The sequence below is a fragment of the Hakea prostrata genome, chromosome 3, assembly GCF_041222555.1.
Source record: "Hakea prostrata isolate BN-2017 chromosome 3, UWA_Hpros_2, whole genome shotgun sequence".
Classification (NCBI taxonomy): Eukaryota; Viridiplantae; Streptophyta; class Magnoliopsida; order Proteales; family Proteaceae; genus Hakea; species Hakea prostrata.
The window spans coordinates 5,594,306-5,622,268 of NC_142602.1; the positions used below are offsets into that span (position 1 = coordinate 5,594,306).

At 37.4% G+C, this 27,963-nt stretch overlaps 2 protein-coding genes across 4 annotated transcripts; one reads left to right on the forward strand and one right to left on the reverse strand.

Annotated features, from left to right (window-relative positions):
* Positions 1 to 5,130: 5,130 nt before the first annotated feature.
* Positions 5,131 to 11,360, forward strand: LOC149020315 (putative methyltransferase PMT2). Of its 2 annotated transcripts, none has more exons than XM_089148420.1 (7): positions 5,131 to 5,269; positions 6,195 to 6,847; positions 6,997 to 7,207; positions 7,424 to 7,703; positions 8,423 to 8,812; positions 10,432 to 10,509; positions 10,784 to 11,360. In XM_089148420.1, exons 2-7 carry the CDS (start codon positions 6,203 to 6,205, stop codon positions 11,013 to 11,015), a joined length of 1,836 nt encoding a protein of 611 aa, XP_089004546.1. In that variant the 5' UTR covers positions 5,131 to 5,269; positions 6,195 to 6,202; the 3' UTR covers positions 11,016 to 11,360. The 2 variants fall into 2 exon arrangements, with proteins under 2 accessions (XP_089004546.1, XP_089004544.1); XM_089148418.1 differs by having other exon boundaries at positions 5,131 to 5,425; positions 10,784 to 11,359.
* A 1,090-nt stretch (positions 11,361 to 12,450) lies between these two features.
* Positions 12,451 to 27,595, reverse strand: LOC149020316 (ATP-dependent 6-phosphofructokinase 5, chloroplastic-like). 2 transcript variants are annotated; one of them, XM_089148421.1, is made up of 14 exons: positions 27,420 to 27,595; positions 26,680 to 26,990; positions 26,333 to 26,417; positions 21,875 to 21,948; positions 20,356 to 20,467; positions 18,249 to 18,344; positions 18,056 to 18,157; positions 17,864 to 17,938; positions 16,247 to 16,387; positions 16,013 to 16,129; positions 15,827 to 15,931; positions 14,886 to 14,966; positions 14,172 to 14,300; positions 12,451 to 12,678 (listed from the first exon to the last, which is right to left on the reverse strand). In XM_089148421.1, the coding sequence occupies exons 2-14, from the start codon at positions 26,988 to 26,990 to the stop codon at positions 12,511 to 12,513; spliced, it is 1,596 nt and encodes a 531-aa protein (XP_089004547.1). In that variant the 5' UTR covers positions 27,420 to 27,595; the 3' UTR covers positions 12,451 to 12,510. The 2 variants fall into 2 exon arrangements, with proteins under 2 accessions (XP_089004547.1, XP_089004548.1); XM_089148422.1 differs by lacking the exon at positions 27,420 to 27,595 and having other exon boundaries at positions 26,718 to 26,807.
* Positions 27,596 to 27,963: the final 368 nt, after the last annotated feature.

Sequence of the window (27,963 nt, forward strand, 5' to 3'; positions counted from 1 at the left end):
GTTCACTCTGGATCAGATAAATAGGTTTCCGTTACCACTAGTTTCGGAGGAATGCGCACCGAACCGTGGGGGATGCTGAGGACTGCACAGGATAGGTGGCGCATCAATAAAAACCCGGTTCTACAAATAAAAAAAAATTCCAAAATCATAAAAGTCGAAATGTTCTCAAAAAGGATTTTGTTTTTAAATAGCCATTATATTATTAAATGACTTAAATTTTTTCTTTCCATGTGAATAGAAGATCTAGACTCCAAAAATAATCCACAAGATCCACATAAAATGTGAAGAAATGCCATAGACTGGGTGCATGCTGCCTGGGCCTGGAGATGCTAAGAACCGCACACTGACCAATAACTAACTAGACCTCATTGAAAACCCTTTTTTTTTTCTAATACAAGGACATTATTTATATAGATGGAAGGGGACATTACATATATCATCAGTCATAACTGAACTCAGACCTCCTTACTAAGAGGTGTTAGTCTTACCAGCTGAGACACCATGTGTTGGTAAACCCTTTTACAAAATCCTAAAATTCACCATAATCAAACGACATAAGACCATATAATATATAGATTTGTTGTTTTAACAACTAAGAATGTGTTTTAACATATTGAAATTCTAATTGCACGTTGCTAGTTTCATTGAGCTTTGCAAGTAAATGGGTGGTGGATGTTCGACTAGGGTCCCATAGACCGAAGAGATGGGGCAGGGAGGGGGAGAAGGTTCGGAATGATGGAGATTTAAACTCAATATCACATTCGTCTTATTACCTTTATATATGAGGCTACCATCATTTTGCCATAAGCATGTCCACATATTAATATAAATATAAATAAAATTACTTAGAGACAACAACAAGTATAATCAAGCCTCCAAGAAAAATTTGACCATACCATCAAAGGGTTGCTACGATTTTAGATATTAGTACTATTCAAGCTTTTTCATAGCATAAACCAGTGGCTCATGCTCTGTGGGGCAAAGCTCAGTCTTTCGATTGGCCTTGTCTTGGTCTGGTAAAGGACATAGTGCTCATGATATCTAGCTTTTCTTTTGTTCAGTTTTAGTATAGTCATAGGTCTATATACTCAAAGGCTAATTATCCAAACTAAATGAACCAAGTTGTTCCAAGTTATCGCATGTTTGGTAGCAATTTTCACCCCTAGTTTTTGTAGTCGCAAACCTTTCTAATTTTTTTGGCCAAAAGTTGAACATTCATTCGTAATCTTCAAAGAAAGTACAAACACAAACACAAAACAAAACCAGAAAAATCAGATATGTGGGATGGGTCAAACCCAATAAACCCTTAAAATACTGGTTGTAACAACTACAAAGCCATTAAAACACAATCAGGGGCGAACCCAGGATTGAATATTGGGGGGGGGCCGAAGAACGAAAGTCTAGATTGGGAAAGAACAAATGCTTTTTCGCCACGTATTGTATGGGCCCTTATAAGACCCATTGGGGCTTCCACCTATGAATTATTTTATTATATTAAAGAATATGCCTACATATTTTGTGGGGCCCACACATATTTGACAAAAATAGGTAAATTATTGATAATGTTTTTTTTTTTCCAACAAGATATAGGTAAATTAAAGTAGCAGAACCAAAAAAAAATAAAAATAAAAATAAAAATAAAAATAAATTTCAACCCTAAAAAGTCAAATGCAAACTATTTTTTTTTTTAGGTAAAAGATACAATATATAATCAAATAGCAAAAACAACAAAAGAAATAAAGAAACAAAAATACAAAATCTAATAAAGAAAAATGAAAAAAAAAATGAAAAAAATATAAACAATATATAAATTGAGAAAGAGAAAGAATACCTAATTGTGAAGAAGATTTTTTTCCCCAAATTTTCCTTAACCCACGCTTATAGAAAGTTGAAGAAGAATAAATATGAAAAAATAAACGGAAGAGAATAAATAGAAAGAAAAGAGAAGAGATGAGAGAAATGAGAGAATAAATAGGGATTGAGGAGTTAGTTTCTAATTAGGAATGGCATTTTGAATTTCTAGTAAGATTTTTTTTTCAAAAAATTTCTTTAACCCACAATTATAGGAAGAGAAGAGAATAAATAGGAAAAAAAGATGTGAGAGAGAAGAGAGGGGAGAATAAATAGAGATTGAGGAGTTAGTTTTTAAATAGGGATGACAATTAAACCCATTATTTTACCTTTCAAAATTATTCTCAAAATTGGGGGGGGGGGAAATAGTGACATTTCACATGTGAAAAGAGAAAAACACTGAAAAAATGAAGAAAATTAATACAAAAAGTGAAATAAAAAGGGATTATTAAAAATATTTAAAAATCCGGGGGCCATGGCCCCCTCGGCCCCTTAGTGGGTCCACCCCTGAACACAATGGATAAGATATGCTTATCCACCACCAACGCCTGCAAGGACACACCACAAAGACAAACACCAACATAGACATAGACACGCCACAAAGGCGGAGATACAAAACCCTTCAAGGATGAACACAGAGCACGCCTCAAGGGTGGAGACAGAAAACGCCACAAAGGCGTAAACTCGATTGTTATAGCAGATAGCCCAAACCTTTCTAATTGTAACTTTACATTAGAGAGTCCAATATGATCTTACTTTTTATTAAAATTAAAAATCGAAGGGTTGTTATAACTGGCATTGATCAACACTTTCCAGTGAAAATTTTATAAATTTGACTTTCTCTGGGATATATGGGTATATGTAATAGTCCTTCACCTCGTAAAATCTAAAGTTTTATATTTTAAGTAAAAAATAGATATTTTTTTAAAATAAGAATTGAGTCATACCCAACACATAAAAGAGTCTTGGACATGTAATATGTAACATGGAGATACATAAACAAAAGCTATGATTCAGATTTCAGATCTGTGCGGCAATCTCTATGCCACCGACATACACTGAAGTGTCTACCACAAAAAAAGAAAAAAAGAAAGAAAAAAAAAGACATACACTGAAGTGCTCCATCTCAGTTCCTTATTTCTATTCTGAAATGATATATTTATGAAATACAGAACAGAACAGCCCACAAAGGCACAAAATGAGGTCCCATAGAAAGTCATGTTCTTTTGTTTTTTTTTTTTTTTTTTCTTCTTTTTATTTTTTAAGCTGGTTAAATATGCTTTTTGATAAAACCATAGAAACCCTCATGCTTATCACGATCTAACGGCCCGTTCAATTAAGAATTAGTTTTCACTTATTGAAATTACATGAAAACGAATTTTCAAGTCAATTTATAAGGTGTACAGTGTACTATTCTCTACAATTCTCACATTTTATAATTTTCTGTAATTTGTATCCAAGATTGGTACATGAGTCAATTAATAATTCAACGGTCACAAATAAAACTTAACTAAAATTAAATTTAATGAATCCCTAAAATTTTAGATATTATTAAATTCAATTTCTAATCGGGTTTTAATTCTCATCATTAAATTATTAACTGTCATGTGTCACGGGACATAGATCCTCTTATTGGTGCACTCTTTATCATCTTATAGAAATAATTATGAAGAGAAAATATGTATTTTCAACACCACATTAGTGATAAATCGGACAATTCCCAATAGATCTAATTAAACTTGAGTTGGAGGAATCAATAAATTTTGGCTGATTCGACTCAATTTGAATCATAATTGCATCCATCAATTTTGGTATTGATTTCACTTGTAACGTGACTCGGGGACTTCGGCTCATCATTTCAACATTAACAAATGACTCATAGTAGATAATCACCATTAATATACCATTTGCACAATATTTACGGGACAATGTATTTTTGTTAGTGTTGCTTCCTAAGTTTTATTATTCGCATGCTATGAGTATAACGTTAACTATTAATAACGACGTTACCTAGTGAGTAAATTGACCACAAAACTCAATTCTAAACAGTAGAATCCTTGGCCCTGCGTATGACTTAAGTTCTTGATTTTTACTACTATGCAATGTAGAAACTTTGAATCCTCAATTAATAGAGAAGTAAATATTTTTTTTTCCTTAATAGTAACAATGGGCCCCACTTTGAATTTGACTGAGTCGTTAAGATTGTTTTATTTGACTTGTAAACTAAACTATTAAATTTAAACTTAATTATCCATCCAATTGTTTCTAAAATAGTCATAAATATCTTTGAACGTGGAAGTAGTTATCCAGCCGGCAGTCATACTGGGGAACCTAGATTAAAGCAAAAATCAACCCATATAAAAAAAATAATATATATATATATATATATATATAAATAAGATGAATGAGTGGTAAAACTATAAATGATAAAATAATAAATGATCATAATAGATATAGTTTCATAATAATCTAGATAAATATAAATTATGAGAAAGTCGACTGAAATAGCACAACCATGTTCAATGAATGCCCTTAGATGCTTTGTTACATAGAAGTAGTTGAATCAATATCAAAGGAATTATTAAAGATAGAATTAAGATAATTCAATAAAATTAATGATAAATGTTATGCATATCTTATGATATATAATATATCTATATGACCTCAAATAAAACTAATTCAAAGACACTATTTATGTAATCACCTCATAAAGTTAAAACAATATTTATTGTTATTAAATTGTAAACGGAATTTCCATTCATACCCCTATCATGCATAAAATATTTGAATGGGTAACATTTATCCACCAGGTGACGTTAAATGGGGTTAAGTTCAACATTAGAAAAATTCAAATGAACAGTTGTGACATATGAAACCTAATAATCACGTCACGTGACAATAACCAATGGGATGCAATTCCAGAAACCCTTTCTGAAAATAGAAATGACAGAAAATCTCACTCTCTCTCTCTTATGCGTTTGCCCCAGTAAAAGCAAAATTCATACGTGAGTCATAATCATTTCTAGAAGTGAAATCGGTAAATCCAGATCAGATCAAAGACCGCAAAAACCGATACATTGACGGGTCAGACCGCACCGTCGGTAAGTGTGGGACCCAGAAACAGGGATTTACTGGACCCCACGCGCGGAGCAGCGCTGAAGAAATGGAATCAGGCCAACTGGTTGGCAAGACTACGAGCGTACGCGGAAATAGAAGCAGAAAATTGTTTTCAAAAATGATTTATGAATTTATAATGACGTTAAATAAGTGTAACAGAAAGTAGAATAAAACCAAGATTTTCCATGTCCTGCGGTGTTCGAAGGCGTTTTTGGGGAGAGACGAGTTTCTCTAAAACCTCTCGTTCACCCCTTCAACACTATCACCACTGTTTCCTCTCCTCCTCCAGCACCTCCAAAGCGTAGGGTTCTGGTGCTTCTGCGGATTTTTTATTTTTTTATTTTCTTCTGCTCCCCGGAGCTTTAAGCATTACCTGCATCGGGGGATGAAGGTGTAGAAATAAATCTTGTTTTCAAGATCTCGAATTATTGTCCTTCTTCTCTTTATCTAGAAAAAGGTACGAGATCTTAGATATGTTCTTCAAATCTTGCTCACTTTTGCACGTTTTGTCGATTCTTCGTCAATTAGTTCTCGAGATTTAGTACGGAATGTGCTACTTCTATTGATTTGTAGTTGCTCATAACTTATTATTTCGATTTCCCGACGTAAATCGGAGATGCAGAATTGAAGTTGTTATTTTTTCTATTCTAGAGTTTGAATCAAGTTATTTTTCTGGCTGATCTCTGATTTAATCGATCTATTCCATTCTTCACTTGGTTTGCTACGATGGGATCTAATGTTAATTATATATTTATAAATGGCTGTTAGTTTTTTTTTGAATTCTTCCAGCTACTCCTAAATATTGTCTCTGAAGCTTAAGTTGGAAGTAGAAAAATTCAGTCTTGCTGTTTGAAGCCTATGCTTTTTGGCCGTTGTTGGAATTACCTTTTTAGTTTCTTGCTTTACGTTAGATCTGGAAAATACTCTGTATTAAAATTTAAACGGAAAGTTAACGATTGGGGTACTGTTTTCTTATGGCGGTCGTGGTTAATTGATTTATCGTCTAATTAATTTTCACTAAAAATGCTTAGATCTATGCTTGGAGCAGATTAGGGGATTGATTTTGAAGAGGGTTGCAAGAAAAGGATTTCAGTTTCTGAACTTACTTATAATTTAAACACGAAAATAGTATGGTTTTAAAAGCTTTTTATGTGAATATTTTACTTCTTTATGCTTTCTTTCTTGCTTTCAATGGCTCTACTAAGACATTCTGGAAATTACTGCAGGGGGAACCATGGCTTTGAAAACTAACTCATCCGATAGTAGGACAAGGAGTTCCGTCTCTATATTTATTGTCGTTGGTTTGTGTTGTTTCTTCTATATTTTGGGAGCTTGGCAGAAAAGTGGTTTTGGAAAAGGAGACAGCATAGCTTTGGCAATCACCAAGCAGACAGATTGCAGTATCATGTCAAATCTGAATTTTGAGACCCACCATGGTGGTGACGGTGGAGCAATGGGCAATTCTGATTCAAAAGTTCCAGCATTTAAGCCATGTGATGCCAAGTATACTGATTACACACCTTGCCAGGAGCAAAATCGTGCTATGCATTTTCCTAGAGAAAATATGAATTACAGAGAAAGACATTGTCCTCCGAAGGAAGAGAAGTTGCACTGCCTGATTCCCGCACCCAATGGATATGTGACTCCTTTTCCTTGGCCAAAAAGTCGTGATTATGTACCCTACGCAAATGCACCATATAAGAGTTTGACAGTTGAGAAAGCTGTGCAGAACTGGATTCAATATGAGGGCAATGTGTTTCGGTTTCCTGGTGGAGGAACACAGTTTCCTCAAGGGGCTGATACATATATAGATCAACTTGCTTCTGTGATCCCAATTGAAAATGGCACAGTCAGAACTGCATTGGACACTGGATGTGGGGTATGTAAGGATCTTTCTAATAAATTCATTCCATCATCTATGATTTATATTTTAAATCATACATCTGAGTAACTTGGTTAAAGTGAATGGCCAACTTTGTGGTTTAGGTGATTCAGTTCATCCACTGACAATTGATGAACTTTCTTTAGGTTGCAAGTTTGGGTGCATACCTGTGGAAAAGAAACGTAATTGCCATGTCATTTGCCCCAAGAGATAATCACGAAGCACAAGTACAATTTGCTTTAGAAAGAGGTGTTCCAGCAGTTATTGGTGTTCTTGGATCCATAAAGCTTCCATATCCATCAAGGGCTTTTGATATGGCTCACTGTTCTCGCTGCTTGATTCCGTGGCACGGAAATGGTTGGTAAATTTACCCACTTGCGATTGTCTTAAAGCATGGAAACCATCTTTTTGAAATGGAGTGATTCTTTAGATTTTCTAAAGCTTTTGCAACTATGTTTTCTTGTTTTCTATTGATTCTATTATTATTCTCATTGATGCTTATTATTGTTTTTAATGTTTATATCCATATGTCTGTGCTGTTGACTTTCTTCTGATATTATCTTTTCTTTGCAGAGGGCATGTACATGATGGAAGTAGATCGAGTCCTTAGACCTGGTGGCTACTGGGTGTTGTCTGGTCCTCCCATTAATTGGAAGGTTAACTACAAATCATGGCAGCGTCCTAAGGAGGAACTTCAAGAGGAGCAGAGAAAGATTGAAGAAATGGCCAAAAATCTTTGCTGGGAAAAGAAGCATGAAAAGGGTGAAATTGCCATCTGGAGGAAGAGAGTAAATGCTGAATCATGCAGTGGTCGTGCTAATTTTTGTGAATCTAAAAACACAGATGATGTTTGGTATGTTTATACATGTGATATTTCTAATACTTAGTATCAAGTTTTTGAAGAAATTTCTTTTACTGTTAGTATTCGTGCAATATTTCTGCTAGCTTTTTTCTTTTTTCTTTTTTCGTTTTTATTTTTGTATCCTGTCTGTTCTTCCATTTGAAGGTTTTGAGAACAAATGTCTTATAATTTGTTCTAAAACTGCAATACCTGACATTGCTTCACCTTATCCCCTTTTAAGCTCCAATCTAATTTCTAGTTCATTTACCTTCTTCATTTGAGTTCTTTTTCATGCAACAGGAAGGAATGAAATTTTTGTAAATCTCTACAACTCTAGAAAAATAACTTTGGATCTGGCTTGCTTTATTTATTTTAGACTACATTCAACATGTTTGTATTGATAACCTGTACAAGTGCTTTTCAGCTTATACAATTTGGATAGCATGAAATGAATATAGCAAAAGGGCCTTTAGGTTTCACCAATGTTCTGAGGTCATGTAGCAGTGGTCTGGGTTTATGAGGACAATTAAATGCTACAGTGCTACCAAATATAGTCAAATATGGAGTTAAAGTATACTAGAAGAATGATAATACAACTTTACTTAAATAGCTTTCCTTCTTTAATTCTTTCTTTATCAGGTCTTTAAAATTTGTAACATTGACAATTGTTTTTGCCCCTTAAAGAAACTTTTATACACTCATGAACTTTTTACCTTTTGGTGGTATATTAGGTACAAGAAAATGGAGGTGTGCATAACTCCTTATCCCGAGGTTAATAGTCAAGATGAAGTTGCTGGAGGAGAGCTTAAACCATTTCCCGAGAGACTTCATGCAGTCCCCCCTAGAATATCTGGTGGATATGTCCCTGGAGTTTCTGTTGAAATGTACTTGGATGACAATAAACTGTGGAAAAAGCATGTGAAGGCTTATAAGAGGGTCAATCAAATAATTGATTCAGGGAGGTACCGCAACATAATGGATATGAATGCTGGATTTGGAAGTTTTGCAGCAGCACTTGATTCTCCCAAACTGTGGGTTATGAATGTTGTGCCTACAATTGCTGATAAAAATACTCTTGGTGTCATTTATGAGCGAGGATTGATTGGCATATATCATGACTGGTAACTTCCAAACTTCAGAAACCTGTTGCAGAACTTTTCTTTTGCCTGAAAAATGTTCACTATTTTTAGTGACATTTGATGGATCTTTTGATTGAATCTCATATGAGGTAATTAGAATGTCTAATGTAGCTTTTAGTGTCCTTAATGAAAGAGGGAGTTCGGTGCTCATATGATTGTGATAATTGACTTACTGCAGCAGCCTGGATTTTTTACTGTCCAGTGCAGTGCAAATACATGCTTATATTGGGCAATATGTACTCTTTAACAGATTGAATTCCCCATGAGGACCTGCTGTTGCTTGATTCTAAATTCAGTATATGGTCTGGACGTGTAGATTAACCAACTAAATGGTGTTAGAACTGTTCTACAGTTCCATTATATCTGGGGGCAGATCGTGTTCCCTTGTTTCATTTTCTTGTTCATTCAATTCAAGTACTTCCTGGGTTTCCCCTTGCTCTGTTGCCAGCTTGACTGACATTGTACTACTGTGGAGTGAGCCATTAATCCTTTTCTCTCTTGTTCTATATCTGTTGCATCTTAGTTATTGAAATGATGGTTCCTTTGTTTAATTTGCTTCTTCTAGTCCTTCTAGTTATCCATTTTTGCTCGATACTGAGTTTTTTTTATATCCTTACATGTGTGTGCGGCTCATATTTCTCTCCTTATCTCTCTTAAATCTCTATTTTTGTGTCTGTTTGTTTGTTGAAGAGATCATTCTTATCTATCATTTATATGGTTTCTGTTCTCTTGGTCTGCTTGAGCTTTTCTCATAGTCTTGACAATTCTATTATTTCTTTTTATAGGAAATGGGTTTTGAACCCAAGACCTCCTAGTAAGCAATGGGCTATTGCACACAGAAAACTCTCAAGTTTTCTAGGCATTTATTCTCCAATCCTACTATTTCTTTCCTTCATAAAAATTCAACAGTTTTACTGTTTTCTTCCTGGATTGACTCTCCTTGTTTTTTAAGGAAAGAGAATAACCAAATGTAATCAATATCCATATAAATGCTAATGAGCAGCATGCTTTTAGGTAAAACATACCTCGGAGCATTTAGCTTGAGTTAACTGACATGGCTGAAGACTCTTTTGACTTTCAGAATTTCCCATTTGATGAGTTGATGGCCATACCCCTATCTAGAATCCTCACCAACACTTACTAGACCTTTCATCCATGGAGTTCGACACTCTACAAGGTGCTCCTGTGTAATGACAACTAGCAATTTCTTTTTAAGTTCCACGATACAACAGTTTGAAGTATTGGATAATACAAAGTTGTTTTAGCTGATAGAGACATTGCAGCAGTTATTTAAATTCGTCTGTAGTTGCCGAATACCTGGAGTAATATTTGTTCATCCAAATTTGGCAGTTGCATATAGGAGTAATGCTCATTCAGTCAGTGTTGGTCAGTTTGGATAAAACTTCTACTTCTGTCCAAGTGTGTGTGTTTTTTGGGTCCCGGGGGGGGGGTGTTGGGCGTTGAAGGTGGGCATCCTCTGAGACTACCCACCCATTGTTTCTCTGATTTCTGAAGCATTTAAGCAGGCTTACTTGCTGCTTAATTCTTAGTTTTTCTCATTTTTTTTTCTCGCTGATAAATGTTCCTTCTTCCTGGTTCAGGTGTGAGGCTTTCTCTACATACCCGAGGACATATGATCTTATTCATGCCAATGGTGTTTTCAGCTTATACAAAGACAAGTAAGTTTTTTTCATTGATTTTGCAGTCAAGACTAATTTATGTTCATCAAAAGAAACACACGTATCAATTTGCTTTGGAATGGTCTTTGTAATATCTGATCTAGGAGTTAAACATGCACCAGATTTAGGAAATCATTTAGGTTTATCGGACACCCAGTTAAGGAGTTAAACATATGTATCCCTCTGTTTGGGAGTTCGGGTTTGTTGCTTCTGGTAGAATTGTCTTGTATATTTCTTTGCCCCAGTTCTGAATTATGTGTAAAAACAATGCCAGGTGTGCAGCAGAAGACATTCTTCTTGAGATGGATCGGATACTAAGACCTGAGGGTGCAGTTATATTCCGTGATGAAGTTGATGTGCTGGTAAAGGTGAAGAAGATTGTGGAAGCAATGAGGTGGAATGCGAAAATGGTTGATCATGAGGATGGTCCCCTGGTCCCTGAAAAAGTATTGGTTGCTGTGAAACAGTACTGGGTTGTAGGTGGGAAGAACTTGACATCCTCTTGATATAAATGAGAACAAGAGGAACCCAAGTAGGATTATAACAGTTAATGACGACGCTCGGTTAGGTGTGTTTGCAGCTCATGAATTATAACTTCTCGCCAGTGGTTCTGTGGAGGAATACTTACAGCATGAGGGGGAGGTTTACGAAATTTTCTGATGTTTGTTCAATATTTATTGATGTTCTTCGTTGTACTCTATCATATAGATTATCCAGTTCCACTAGGTTAATGATGTTGGGTTTCTATTTATGTGTAGTTTTTAATATATCCAATGGCGGACACGAATGTAAACAGATTTTTGGCCAAATGGCAAATTAAAATTTTGGCTGTTTGCTTGTCTTTCCATGATCCGTAAACAGATTTACTATTTCTCAGCGTTCGTAGTTTGATCAATTTAGAGGGAATTACGAACATGGTGCAGAAAAGTTTTTCTCCTCATCTTGTTAGTGTAGGATTTTTCTCTTGTTTTGGAGTAATTGTAATCTGTATCTAACGTCGACGAGCACCATCTCTATTTTAGTTTTTGTTCTCTGGATTTGTCTTTTGCCAGCTGATTTAAGGATGTTCCATGTGAACCCCAAAACATTTGATGTGGCTTGCAAAAGTAGTTTATGGTAAGAGTATCAGAGTATGTATGTAACAGACACCTTTTATTACACTTGTGTAGTCCACAGCACCAGACTTAGAAGTCTTACAAAGTCATTTACGTATATAACATGAGAACGATAATCAACAGTAGTTTGTACCATAGAGGGATGTACTGGATTCAAAGCATACGGTTTTTTGGATGTATATGATGATATCTAGACAAATTGATCCTATATTAATTGTATGATGAAGTACCACATGAGTGGATGTATAGAAATCCAAATCTACCAAATCACTCATGTTAGGATCTTCTACATCTGTTCCATCATCTGGCTTATGTTCTTCATGTAGCATTCAGACCGAATGACTCTATGAAATTAGATCGATTCTTCCACATTACGGGTAACGTAGGAGACATCTCTATTCTTCTCCCGAGGAATCTATCGAATTATCAACCACTGCCTCACTTTTAATTTGCCTCTAACCATCAATTGAAATGAAATAAATGACTGCACCAGATATGAGTATAACAAGAATTATGTAGTAATTTGAGTCTTGTGAGAGGTGGAAATAAATAAATAAGCTAAATATGTCACAAAGTTTTTTTAACCTGTAACAGGAGAACTAGAAAATAAAGTAAAAAACAAATTATTTCCACCGAAAAAAATAAGGAAAAAGAAATTTCTTTGATAACGTGCCGCCTGCACCCAAGCATAGGTCCCCCTCTACAAGGAGGGGACCGCCAGATTGGGGAGTCCGGCTTTTCCACCCCAAAATACTGGGAGGCCCAGGGGTGGGTGATGAGATTTTTTTTTTATATATTTCAGATGTGGGGCCCACTGATTTAATGGTGGTAAAACTGTCAGGAAGCATTCTTCATTGCTTCACTGCAGATAAAAACAGCAGGATGATCAGAGAAAATCTGGTTGACCAGTGGAAGTCAGACACCGGTGCCACATTCTACTGTTGGGATCCACACATCGTGGTGATGTAATGACTTCAGGAATAGGAAGGTACACATAGTGGGTGTTGCATATCCCGACTGTGATGTCACTGTACCCTGCAAATGCACCATGCACCTGCAAGTTTTGGGTGGTCATCATAGAGTTCGTTTAATATCAAAATATGTTAGTATGAACAAGGGCGTCAATTTAAAAATAAACTATCACGAAGCATAGACACAAATAGAAATCGTTTAGAAATCATTTATGGAATGCCTTACGGCAAGGTTGCATTTGTCTAAAGTGGATGTTTTCGTATACTTAAAATTGCATCTCTACCAACGGGGGTTGGTCCAAGTGGTAAGCAGTTCGGTCCGCTTAAGCAAGGTTCCGGTATCGAAACCTTGTGGATGCAAAAAATCCCTGCTGGGAGACTCACCCACCACAGCTAGGTGTGTGACCCGGATCGAACACCGGATTAGTCAGGGCAAAGCCTTGAAAACCGGGGTTGGCAACCCAAAAAATTGCATCTCTGCGTTCTTCTTTACAAACCTCATAGGTGCCTGTATAGTTTATCTTTGGTATCCCCGAATCAGTCCTTTTCTCCACAATCATCTTCCTAGGTAAGTGGTCTCTTCCGCCTCCTCCCCTTCTAATTAAGACAAGTTTATCAGGCTCTCCTCTCCCAATGGGCTATTCTTAGGATATCCAATACGAATTTGGGCCCATCTCTGCTTTGGGCAAAAATTAGTTTGGTTTAAAGGACAAAGGCCCCATCACCCTTCACTGAAAAACCTAAACCTTTGGCTAACCACCCAGCCATTCCTTCTCTTTCGCCAGACACTAGTCCCTTTTCCTTCACAAGAGAGTGGCTAATGGTTGGATATAACTTTTACTGGTAGCGCCATTTGTGATGTCATTAACAAGCTTGTGTGTGGGGTTACAATCTCTTATATTTGGACGGAGCAGAATCTTAGAAGATTTGACTTCCACTCCCATTCCTTAGAACTAATTTCAAAAAAAAATTCTTTGATGTTTAGCTCTAGACTTCTTATGCTCCCTCATCGCTCTCACCGTAATTCCCCCAAAACCATGCACTTCGGGGCCCTGGACACCTCCATTACCGCCTACTGACCTGGTTACCTAGTTTCTTATGCCTACAGGTTGTATATATGCTCCCAGTCTCCTTCCATGTGTATATCTTCCCACATTCTGGAGCTTTTGGTAAAAACCTTTTAACTGCATGTGCATAACCCCCCCCCCCCACCACCAAAAAAAAAAAAAAAAAGACAAGATGCCATACAACTATACAAGTGCATGTGTATATACCTTTATGTGTGACTCCAGGCAACAGATAACCATTTTAGTAGATAATATTTGCTCCACTATTAAAAGATGGAACACAATGAACAGTGAAACTAATACCTTGAGTAATTCTACTGAAATAGACAGAAATTGTCATGCATGGGATAATGAGCCACAAAGATTGATAGAACCATGTAACAGATGTGACATTTGGTTTATTCTTCCTTCTTTTTTTTTTTTTTTTTTTTTTTTTGGGGGGGGGGGGGGGGGTTGTGTGTGGAGGCACCAGAATATCTAAGAAAATTAAGGAACAATATGAATCTTACCGCATTCTGTCCAAGAACGGTGCAGAGGATAGAATCAGAAGCATTCGCACGACATGCTCGAATCATATAGGTGGGATCAATGTATTTGACATCAGCTGGAACTCCTATTTCCTTGAAATGCTTTTTAATCTGTCAAAAGCATTGCCAAGATTGTCACTACAAGGAATTCTTTTCTTAAAGCAGTGAAACTGTAGGAAGTTATGATGTAACTTTTGGGGATAATCATTCCCTCCCCCCCCCCTCCTCGCGGCGGCAATAGATTTTGGGATGAAGGTACCTAGACAAGTTGATGGCCAGTTGCCTGGGACCTAGAAAACTGCCTAAATCAAGGTTTACCTGTTTCTACCATTTGGATGATTTTTTCCCTGGAGGGGGGGGGGGGAGGATGAGATCCTCCATGGGCATCAAGAACACCAATAAACATTCCCAAAACTGATATGGATGTTTTCCAAGTTTCTATGTTCCATTAAAGGTAAATTCTTTCCCCTTTTATAGTCTTAATACAAGCAAAGCTAGTGATGCAATCAGCTGTCAGCATATATATTGTTTTGCTTAATTGCATTCCCAACTCATCACACTATTTCCCTGTGGAAATAAATTGCTTTCAAATGGTAATGACTACCAAAAACCAGAAAGAGGAAAAAAAGAAGTGACTGTTGCTTCGGTGTTATTTGTGCTGCAGCCAAAAAGTGTAGACAAATGAAGCAACCTTACCTTCTGTTGGATATGGACCCCAATATCTTGAAGTACCACATTCCCAGATGCATCTGTGGCATTTGACCTTTTTAGCAAATCCTGGATTGAAAAAAAATTACACATGTCATTACAATTGCTGTGAGACTCATGATTTCAACTAGGAACACAGCAATGACACATGAATTATACAGGCATCTATTAAGTCACCAAACATGAGTTCTCTGCTCAAGTTATCCCACAGTTACACAAAGGTATACAAATAAAATCCAACTCAAGTAACCATATATGCAGCCATTGTCTAATTGCCAATACATTAAGTCAACCAACAGCAAAATGCCTCTGAGATGAAAAGAAGCAGCATATAGTGCCAACCAAGGTTGTGGCTTAAAAGTATTCATGGAATCAAGTTTGGGTCAGGTTATCATACATATGCATAAAAAACACTGTTCATGTCCTACACCAGGAAAAGTTCATGGAATAAGTCTTTAACCTAGAGCAGTATCTTTCCATAATCATGCAAACTACGTGATATATTCCTAGTCTGCTATTTGGATTCACTAGCGCTAGGAGTCATGCTGGAATGTAGAAGGTAACTGCTAGTCGGGACAACCTCACTTTTTGCCATTTCAAAATGTTAAGGACAACCATTCACATCTCAGCAAGAAATTCAATCTACATATTATAAGGGTTGATGTTTCCACGGAAGAACATGGCCCCTACCCGCATGGGGCCAATAAGAGCCATTGGGGTCGTCATTTCACCCCTTTAGTGTCTGCTTGGCGGCATACTTCGCCGTGGAGATCTTGTCTCCATATTATATTTTTCAGAACATGTGTGGTTTCCAAATACAACAAGATCTTCAGCAAAAAGAATTGTTTTCCATCAGGAATTTTTTTTTTTTGGTAAAGGACATGTTAATATACCAGCACAAAGTCTTCAAAAGAGCAGAATATACTTACTTGTCCTGCCCCTTCAGCCACACAAATCACCGCAGATCCTTGTGTTTTTATCAGATTCTCTAAATGCCGCAAGACACCATAAGGTCCTTCTAGACTAAAAGGCACCTGCACTTGGATTTTTAAGGAAACTACATTTCTAATAATGGTTATGAGTATGTGCAAGTGTTTAAGAGACAGAAACCAAACCTCAGGAATCAAACAGATATCAGTCTGACCACTAGAGAGAGATGCATGCATGGCTATAAAACCACTGCTTCTTCCCATCAATTTTACCACACCAATACCATGATATGCACTGTGTGCCTGAATACATCAGAGAGAAATTACTTAACTCTTAAGCATGGCTCAAAATCTAAGCAGCAAGTATGAGAATATTTCCGGTTTCTGTGCAGTCTTTTAAATGGTAGTACCACCGCTTACCTCAATATATGCAGAATCGATTGCTCGTCGAGCTTCTTCAACTGCAGTATCAAAACCGAATGTCTTATCCATAAGGAGTATGTCATTGTCAATTGTTTTTGGGACACATACAACAGATACTTTCATCTTTCTCCGGCGGCACTGCATGTACAACAAGTCTCCTATGAGCCAAGTAACAACGCACATCTATAACCATTATAATGCACAAGCAAGCCACAACCCTCCCCACTCCCACAAAACACACCGGAAAAAATAATAAGAACAAGAAGAAGAAAGAAATCTGAAAATCCAAATCCAGAGATATTCATCGTGATCGATGTGAAAGTAAAAAGATAGCCAATTAAACAAGCAAGTTTACATTGAACCACCAGAAAAAGTTCTGCCTCAGTAACAGGAGCTAACATTACTTAGTGAAATCTGTTGGCATTCTGCATTACCTACTCAGAAACACGGTAATCAATCCAGAGGTTATGTCCAAATCTTCAACCTCTGAACGGAATTCCAAGTGAAAGCTCAACTAGAACAATACCAATGCAGAAAGTAGTATGGCTTGCAATCTGGTAAGGAAGTATTATAAATATAACTGTCTAACCAATCAATTTCATTAGCAGCCATCTCACTGCTAACTCTAATGCATCCTTTGTTGAAACAGTTGAGGGGACCTTGAGCACCTTTTTCTCTCGTCCCTTCGCCCTCTCCCTTTGGCCATGCTTCCAGTTCTCTTTTTGGCTTTACTCAAGACTGGTATTATGTTTTGAAATCCTTCTCAGGCTCTACTATCTGCGACCAAGTTGGTAAGTTGGTTTTCCGTGCTACTATCCATCACTTGTGGTGGGAGAGGAATCTTAAGAGATGGACTTCCAATTCTGGATCCTTGGACATGATTTGGTGCTACTATCCATCACTTGTGAAGGGAGTCGGCTTCCTGCTGTTAACGGAGGATGCTTGGTGCTGAGTAGCCTTCAAAACTGGAGTAGGCACAGATGTCACAGCCAGAGCCTTATCTTTCTTTTTCTGAAAACCCTCAACCATTCTCACTCGCTGCTATTGACAGGGTCTTCGTTGATTTTCCTTTCTTTAGCTTCTCAGATGGTATGAAGTCTGAAAAGTCCAAGTGCTCCATGTAGCGTGGATCACAGATGGTATCTCACCATGGTTTTTTGCCTATGAAAGCATCATTCTCAATGCCTGGGCATCCCCTCAATACAGTACAGTACAATGAACACCAACCAATCTCAATGATAAAACAAAAGAACAAACAACAGAATCAAAACTCATTTGGTGCTTCAAGCCAGTACCACCTCTAGATGATTAAGTCAACAGGTTCACCCAGGAACTGACGGCAACCCTCATCCAGTCTTCCTATGTGCCATCCCATCATCATCAAAAAAAGTTGAACAATATGTCCTAAGGAAGGACTCTGAAGTCAACACCAAGGTGTTGTGGTGCTGGGATCTTGGGTAGAAACCTTTGATATTTTAGTAGGTAAATTAACGCCTCAGATGGCAACGGATGTACTGATTCAAATGACAACAATGAAATAACATACACATACGTAAAAGTCCAAAATGTAATAGAGTTCATTCTGAAACAGCAACACAAATGGATCTAAAATACCTCATTGTGTATTGCATTTGCTCCTGCATGAGTGCCATTTCCACCAAGAATGAAAAGCATATCAATTCCTCTGGCCTAAAGTACTCAGTTAGCATCTGAAGTTACTCGCACAATCTAATTGCAAATGTAAAGAGAGAACACAATATATTTACTTAGCAAAATATAATATGCTAACTAGAAAAAATATTATACCTGTATGCTGTCTACAATTTCACTGGTATTACCACCCCCACGAGAGACTCCCAGCAAACTTCTACCAGCAAGATTAATGTTTTGAACAACATTGCGAGAAAGCTAAAGTATCAAGTAGCAGCTTCATGATTATGAACGAAAATTATAATGAAAAAAATATAATATATCAAGCGCTAAAGGTGGGAGCTCTGACCGGTATTTCAGGTAAGCCCTGATCGAAGAAACCATGATAACCAAATGGGATCCCAATAATCTTCTTAACCCCATAAAGCTCGAGAGTAAAAACTATCTGCATTAGCATGGAAGGTATGATAATTCCTTCCGTGTGCTGTGTGTGGAGGTGGGAAAACAAACAGAAAAGTCCATATATCCGAAGCACCTATAAGTCTGCAAGTATGATTGGATTAATAAAGGTCATTTGTCGATCAGGTTAAAATCTCACCATCAATGTTGTTCACCACCAATATGCAGTTGATCCTTTATAAGGAAGAATATTTGACCATCCAAAAGAAAACACGAAAAATGATGGTTTCAAGCATATGATCATGTGTTTCCTGCAGTTGAAACATAACTACCATGTTTGCTTCACCTTGGTCACAAAAATCATCAGCACATGAAAATGGGGTGTCGTCACAGATTCACAGCAATTCAAGAAACCTTTCATATAGACTTGTGCATATAGGTATAGATGTCTAGTATATATAAGCAAAATTTTCATTGCTGAAAACTATCTAGGTGTGACTATGATTATGCTTCCTCCTGATGCACATATGACCAATAATGTTATTCAGTGTGCAATAACTCCTTTTATGCTTGTTTGCTTTTTGAGGAGAAAATGAAAGCTAAGCATGTCCATGTCAAATAGGCTTCCTGGTAAACTGGCACCTGCAGAAGGGAGTATCTAACCTGTAAGGTGTACAGAATTTTGGAACTAGATTGGAAATGCTTAACAAAGATTCACTTCTGTTAGCTTCTCTCCATTTTCTGTTAACTGAAGAAACTAGTCAAGAAGAACAAGGATTTTTTATACAGAGCATCATCATTGCCCAAGCCTCCCAAGCCCAGCCCATGTGTCCTATGCAGGACATGGCACTGCAAGCCCTGCGATTTCTGCTATTATACAGAATGTCTCTTTAATTTTCCTAGTTTCTAGTGTTTTGAGTTTCTGACTTCTTGTATGCAAGGCACAATTGTGAGCCTTTTCCTATTCCTAGGTCATCTCTTAGTCCCTGTTTCAAGGCAAAGCCTTGTTGCCTTGATTTTCATTGCCCTCTCTTGCCATGCCTCACCTCAACTTGTTGCCTTGACAACTATGTTATTAGTCTTTTGAGTATCCTAAGTATTAGTCTAGGGTATAGTGCTAGTCTTTACTTTTTCTCTTTCTACTATACCTTATGATTTTGACTTGTCAGGAATTTTCTTGTCTTGGAATCACAAAATTCTCTTTAACATTTTTGATAAGTTCCAAGAGGCACTAGCTGCTGTGGCTATAACAGAACTTTTTGAGAATTACAAGTTAAAAATCAAAAGTGCCATTTGACAACTCTCACTTGCAACCCAAGCAGCTTTGGATCTCAGCATTTACATCTGTGGTGGATCTCCTTGGTGGTGGTTTAGGTGGACTCTAAGATCAGAGTGGAGAGGACCCCTAGTCACTGAAAGTTACCCTACATTCATTTTGTTTATCTACTTCCTCTCAACCATCCTCTCATCTTTGTATTAGGCCAATCAATCACACACAGACAAGTAAAAGCAAACAAGAAAAGAGACACGGATTTATCCTGGTTCACCCCAATGTAGGGCTACGTCCAGTTTTTAGGTTTTCACCATATTTTGCTCTCAACAAATTGTTACAAATGTTATGTTACAAGAGAATACATATAGGCTTAGAAACCCTATGTCACAGCAGCAATCCATGGGCCCAAGCCACGTGCAAAGGAAACCCCAAGGCCTAAAATGATATAAGGCCTCTACTAGCCGCCTGCACCCTAGCAGGGGTGGCCTCCCTGTGTACGTTTGGGGGAAAGTCATTGGCAACAGAACATGAACCATGAGCCATACCCAACACTCTTCAACCTCCTCTTGTACATCCTATAACCCAAACTGTGGTTAGGTTTGTAATATCCTAGCTTCCAATTAGGGAAACATGGCCATTAACTGGTCCAAGGATTAGTTTCATAATCAATCCAAAGGGTAGACAGTTGGAAAAAGCCACATCACCGCATGTGGGGCCAACTAAATCTAGCTTGACAGGATGAATGGTTCCATTTATAGATTTTGATGACTATGAGTTCACCAACCTGTCTAATGACATCATTAAGGCCAGGACAGAGCCCCCCACAAGTAACAATTCCAGCTTTTACTTTCTCAGGTTCAAAGTATATCTGCTTCCTTGGTCCTGCACGATGCACCCTAAGAAGGATGGAAGTTGTTAGTCAAATAGAAGATTTAAGGTTCCACATAAGATATCTGATAGGTGGTATGCTACTCAATTAGATAAGACACAAACTGCAACCAAACCAAAATGCACACTGCTGGATTTCTCTCTCTTTTTTTCCCCCCCACATTTGTTTTACATGGCATTGTCATTGTATTTTCCTGATTTTTACTTGAGCACATATACGTTGTCTTCCAGATGCAGGCCTAACAAAGGACTGCAATAGTGGGCTGTAATGGAAGGAGAATTAGAGTAGTAGGAAAAGGAAGAAGAGAGAAATTGCATAAGAGAAGGAGGAAGAGGAAAGAGAATGCTTACAGTCACAGATCAGCCACACTGGCTCTCACAAACATAACTCATTTCATTCTGTTCAATCTGGAAACTGTATCCTAATACAATTACAATCTATTTCAAAGGAAAAGAACAGAAATCCTAGTTGAAATAAAAATCCAAAGCAGAATCCTAACCGAAGTCTAAAAAACGCTCACGTAAGAATACAGAAACAAATAGAAGACTCAAATTTTAAAATTGGAATAAAGTTTAAGCCTAAACTCTTGTTGAACCAAATCCCATTTGACCAGTTCTTTTGGGGTGGACCGAAACCAATTGAACTGGTCAGATACTGCATCACTTCCTTCCCCTTTTCACTCTTTTTTAGGGGCTTTCATTTTAGGTCTGTCTTCTGCTAACACGTATAACTACTAGCTTAAGCCTTTAGGGAGTTCACGCTTGTTTGCTCTTTCTGGCCATCAGATAAACTTCCATTTTTGAAAGAGATATTGAGGATAAAACAGGATTATAGCCTCATAGTTTTAGATGAAAATTGAGCTTTAAAAAGAATAAATTTAAAAGGTCCCTGAAAATAACAAACTTTCTAATTGCAATTAATGTAAGGGGAAACAATCAAGCTGGAAGAACTTCCAGCTACTCTTTTATTTGCCATGAGTAAGTATCAATCAACCTACAATTGGTGTCAGACATTTCTCCAGTAACCACTGATTGATCCTCAACACAATCTAACATCTCTGTTTCCCAGGATAATGCTCCGGAAGTTGTTTGAAACAACCTGTTTGGTATCCAGGGACCACTGGGAAACTGAAATTTGTCCTATCTAGACTTTCCCATCCATCCAACAGTAAAATACCAGGTAACCATTCCATAGAATCCGTATCAGCTGTGCAGCTATGCCTTTCATTAGGATCAAGACACTGGCATTTAGGATGATAAAATTTGGGCAGTGATTCTGTAGCTTTGGTTCAAAGTCAGCCCCCGTCAGAGTAATCTTCATCCTGATACCCACCTCAAAATCCCGCCTCAGAATAACAACAAAGGAGGTGGGGGAAGAATAATCTAAAAGGAAAGACAAAAGGGAAAATTAATACCATTGCTCTACCCAACTGCAATTAGGATCAATACACTCAGCTCCAGCAGAAGTTGGTGAAGAGTATCTTATAACCTGAAAGATGAAACAATTGATAAATTCATATAGAACATTTTAATATATTATACAGATATCTTTCTATAGGGGGTGACCTAGCACAACGGTTAGTGGATCATAGTTGTAGCCTGAGGTCAAGGTATCAAAACAGCCTCTCAGAAAAAAATTGCTGGGTAAGGCTGTGTGGAAAGTATCCCCTGACTCTGCTTGTGGGAAGCCTCCGGCACCAGGTTAGCCCTTACACAGACATCTTTTCTGTGATAGACAATATATTTAGGCCATCTAGGAAAAAACACAACTAAGAGTTACTTCCTAAACATGGCATTCCCACCAATGACAAGTCCATTAACATAATAACATAACATATGATGATATTTGCAATAGCAATGTCCCATCAAGAATAAAAAGACCTAAATTAAAATAATAAGACTGAATAAGTATATGAATTGGTGAGGAGAAATTTAACTGTTCAAGACAGTAAACCAGCAACAGTGAATCAGTTGCAAATCACAATAGGCAACAACAGTAGTTACAAAAACTACTATACAAAATGGTGGTCACCATGTGACGAGTGCTTATGGTGAGCAAAAAATTGGTTGGTTGGTTGGAGCCTTGGCAGTTGAAGTACATTCCCCACAGGAGGTCTCAGGTCTCCTGGTCACATTTGTGCCATATTGAGGCACCATTTCTCCACCCTCTCCCCCTTGGTAGTTGTACAGTATGGCTTGTCTTAGCCTTCTTTCTCTCTCTTGGGTGTAGTTGGCCAAAGAGAAGAACACTGAGGCCGTTGCACTAGAAATAAATCCGATATGGATGCCTATGTGTAAGTTGAGAAAGCCTCCAAGGAGCAATTGGGCTGATTTTAACCTATAGGTGGTCATAGGGAGGTTGGGGCTTATATTATTATTTTTTTGGTTATTATAATGGGTCTAATTTATAAGCGTGCAAGGTCAGGATAAAGTTAGCACACAAAAGTTATATTAAAGAATTTGATTGAGATTATAAGTCTTAATATCTATATAAATTTTGTTGTGACTTGTGAGTTATTAAACTAATTGCGATTATCAGAGTTATTATGTGTCCCTTTATGACCCAATTTAGGACTGCTAAAATTTTATTATATGTAATACACCCTCATCAATCAAGGATGATTTGAGTAAAGAATTTATGTTTAATTGAAAATTTTGGTACTATCAAGTAATGCAAACGGCATTGGTATTTGGTATCCCATACCTGATTTCTTCCATACTCTCTGTCTCTTCTTCCTTCTAGGTAGATTGATCTCATTGCTTTTCCCTCCCTCTCTTGACTCAATTTGGAATGCTACTTATTTTGATGTTTCCTCTCGTATCATTTGTATTCCCCATCCCCTGGTTGTTGATTCCTCAAGGAACAGGCTCATTGTTGCTTCCTGGGGGCTCAACTCCCAAATCCATCCCTCTCTTTGATCCTCCCTTGTTTGGATCCTTCTTGTAGTTCGTTGCTTTGTTCCCTTTAATTTTATTTATTTATCAAAAAAAAAAATCTGATCAAATGGAATATATGGGATCTTCATTCAATAAGTTGATCTCATCCATTGAACCAAGGGAGAAAGAATAAGATGAAGAACCACTAATGATGGAAGACTGCAGTTTCAATTATTATAGAGAAACTATTCATAGAGGAGCATTAACTCGTTAATCTTTTAATTGGACCAGTTGGAATATGCTTCCACACTGTGACGTCAAACAACAGATTCTTGATTGTGAATTGCAGAGTTGGATTGGGTTATCATCGTTAGTTTTGTCGGGTGAAGGAGAGAGATTACTGATAAGGCATCTAAGGTTCTACCATTCTACAAAACTTGAGGACAAGTTTTATTGAAGTGAGTGATAAGGCATTTAAGGCATTTAAGGCATCTAAGGTTCTCCCATCATAGGTCATTAATCATGGACAGACGTTAAGACACCTATGTGTAACTTTAAAAGGCACCCAGAGCATTGGAAGTCCAATTGGCTGAAATTAAGCTTTGGGTGTTATATTATAGATTTCACATTCTATCTTTTTGTGTTTCAATGTAATAGGTCTAATTAACAAGCCATAAAGTGGGGATAAAGTTAGTAAATGTTATTAGTAGTTACATTAAGTGGAATACTTAACAGCTAAGAGTCCTGGTTAGAGTTTATTTATTTAACTGTGTGTGTGTAATAATTAAGACTTCATTTATGAGTTCATTCAGAAATTTTAGAATGACTTTAGATACAAAACACAAAGACTTTTTAAATTTTACCGAACAGTTAAAATTGATCTAGAGTCCATTTATAAGCCAAGGACAGTGGCTTCGGTTTATCTAATTTATAGTTAGAGAGAGTTCTGGTTTGAGTTTTTTGGAAAATCTTTATATATGGAATACAACCTCATTAATAAAGAAAATTTGAATAAAGAAGATAACTCTTTTATTTTATATTCTTGGTCTTGTTCAGCAGTGCATACAGGTGTAGTCTCCCATGTCTGGTTTCTTTTCTTCTCTTCTCTTATGTTCTCTTCTTCCTCCTGAGCAGACCGATCTCATCTCTCTTCCTTTCCCTTGCATGAATCTGATTTCTTCCCTTAACAACACGGTTGCTTCCTTTATCTCAGATTTAATCAAGATTTGACAGTTGGACCCCATTGCACTTGAGACACATAATAGGATCTTCAGATTGCATCAAGTACAAGAAACCAATCAACACCTTTGGCAAACTTCTCGGTTATAAAGTTGCTTGACCAAGGTCTCCAAGCCCAGTAAGTAAATAGTGTACCTAACCATTGCTTAAGTAACTAATATCTATTCAATGTAATCGCCCACTTGAGTCTTCCCATTTTCCTTTTCTTCCCTTCACAATTTACTAGCAAATACTTAACTGAATCTATCAGTTGTGGCCAATAAGTGAGTACTAATTTGGCACCTTGTGGCCCTCATTGACTCACTTGAATCTGAATCCTTAGTTGCTTCCTTGGTTTTTGGACCCATTATGAGGGGAAACCCAACCTACAAAACACACACACACAACTCTATAGCAGTGAAAAAATGGAATAACCCTACCGTTCTTATTTGCTTTGACATTATAAACTGAACTTTGCAACCCAATTCATCAATAAATAAAAAACATTTGTAACCCTTCAGTTCCTCCTCTCTCTGTTCTCTCCTGAGGTTGGATTGAACATGTTCTTCTCTTTGATTCTCCTCTTCTCTTTAATTCTTCTCCTTCTGTTTCTTTGGTGGAGGGGTCAAGCAAGATCTTAGTTCTGAGATCCAAACTCCCTCTCCACTTCTCCTCTTCCCTCTTCTTCTTGCGGTCTCTATCCCCCCCCCCCAAAAAAAAAAAAAAAAAAAGAGCATGATGGGGCCATTTTAGGGTTCATCTTTGTTTGTTGAGGGTTCCAGTCTCGATGGCTCCTTTGGCATTGGGGGAAGTCTTGAGGGATATCGTTGTTGTTCTCTCCAAATCGGGTTCAAACTCAATTACGAACTCATTTCCACTCTCTGTTTCTCCTCCTATCTCCCTTTTCTGTTTTTGGGCTCGACTTCACATTGTTGAGGGTTCTTTCCTCTTTGGCCTCTCTAGTGTTGGGGGGCAAGCTTGAAAGCCAAAGTTGTTGATCTCTCCGTATCAGGTTCGACCTTAGATTCAGATTCTTCTTCTCTCTTTGTTTCTCCTTCTCTTCCCTTCCTGTTTTTGGGGTTCACTTCATTTGTTGAGGGTTCTAGCCATTGATGGCTTCTCTAGCTTTTGGGGAAAGCCATAAGGGCTATTGTTTTTGAACTCTCCAATTAGTTTGGAGTCTAATATGTTCTCTTCGTTCTTTATCTCAATCTTGTGATGCTACCTTCCCTTGCGTCTGTGGTGCTGTTGTGTTCTCATAGCTCCAATCAAACAAGAAACTACGTCGGTTTAGCTGGGGCCCCTTTGGTCCACTTCCATGGTTATTTTCTAGTTTGATTGTATGGCTATGGGCCACTTGTGTTGTGTAACTAGTTTGCTATTATTATTGCCCTTAAATAGTTGCTTGGCTCGATGTCTCTTAGTTTGCTTCTTAGTTTGGCTTTGGGCCACTTATGCTTGTGCAACTAGTTTGCTTTAAGTATTGCTCTTAGGTAGTTGCTAGGCTCAATGCCTCTTAGGTTGCTTGTTAGTTGAGGTCTCTTTCTTGCTTTGTCTGAGCGTTGTCCCTTTTGCTCTTGTATTTTCTTTTATTCTCTTTGGTAATGAATTATTTAATCATCAAAAAAAACAAGACAAAAAAGAGAAAAGCAGAAGAAATGGGAGAAAGTAGCAATTGGTCAAAATAAATCTTGGACTGATTAAAAAATGAGTAAGTTCAACAGAATTCTACGGCTAGATAAATAAAACATACTAAGCTATAATGCCAAGTCACAAACCTTAAAAAGTGTCCTATCATCTTCATTGATATATTCATTTTTCCTATCCTTAGGCATTGCGGCACCATCCCAAACTTGAGAACCTCTATCACAAGCAAAACAGTAGCTATTGTTATATCGACAAGAGCAAAAGCTGGATTGAGAAAAATAGCAGGAAACATTCCAGTATAAAAGTTCATCAAACAAATTATGCATTATGGATATGGGTCAAAAGGGAAGTGTAACCATCAGTCCAAAATAAGATCGAAACAGAAACACAAACACCACCCCTTGCCCTTATAAAAGAAAGAATTATTCTGCCCTGCAGGTTAAAGCACTTATCGATTTCATTCTAGCATCTAATTCACCTGCATTTAAGAGAAAACGTAGTCGGGATGGGCTTTACATCAAAGGCATCCCTCATATGCGGCAAACTGAACCTCTTCTCAAATTCCATTTGAATACGTTCTTTCCATTCAGGATCACTAAAATCAATCCCTGCGTTCACAACAGACGCTCTAACAGTCGTAAATAAGCAACGACTCTTCTTCATATGCATTTGAGATCTTCCAATTCGTGAACGCTTGAAGCTCAAGTAAGAATCATCTTTCTTTAAGAAGCAGTGGGGCTTCTCCAGAATGACAAGGGCAACTCCATTGATAGAAGAAGCAAATGCCATCTGTAAATAGATGAAACTTTCTTAGTCCAATAAGACGAGGTCTAATGAGAAAACTGCACTAAAGAGAAGTTCACAAACCAAATTCAGAATAAGAAAAATGCAGAACCCTAAATTATCAAAAGATCCAGAAAGGAGAAAGGGGGGAAAAAGCCGTCAACAATAACCACGGAGTTAATAAGATGACGAGTTATTCAACTATTTCATACTAACTGATAAAAAAGTATATGGAATTAAAGCAGAGTTGTTGCAATAAATTGAATTTTCCTCGAAAGAAAACTCAGAAATCCAAGACAAAACAAAACTTTTCATGTACATTTTAGTTATAAATCTGATAAAGCGTAAATGAGGATCTTCTCCGCTTCCAAACCCAGCCTGGTCTCTAGATCGCAGAGAAAAAACAAAACAAACAAAATTCAATTCAGAACGTACCGATTAGTAAATCGCTCGGAGCTTCCAGTGAAGAATCTATAAACAAATGCTTTCGCGATTGTCCGAAGTCGATTGAGATCCTGCAAGAGCTCTTGTTTGTTTTCGAGCTCCGAAGTTCTGGGTTTGTAATAACTTCTCCTCTTTCTTTTTTTTGGTAGATTTTGTAACTTTGTCAATTCGCGCCGTTTGGATTTTTTAACTTATAAAACGTTGAACATTTTAGTAATAACACATATACAGTTGGGCCCACTTCGTTTGCTGGTTCTTTTCTGATCCGTTCTAAACGTCTTTTAACCCATCCAATTCTTCGTCAATTGGGCTGGGCCAAAATAAGGGCCCAATATTTTACCTTGAAATTCGTTCATATTAGGGAGATTAGAGGGTCGGATATGCTGTCAGCTTTTAATAAACTAGTAGTATACAAACTCCAAAGAGTTGCTTAGTTGGCAAAAGACCAACACTTCCATGTTTCTCAATCTCTACATTTCCATGATGTGATTTCTGGGGAAGCATTAGCAATTCGTCAAGCCTTGATGGATGTTAT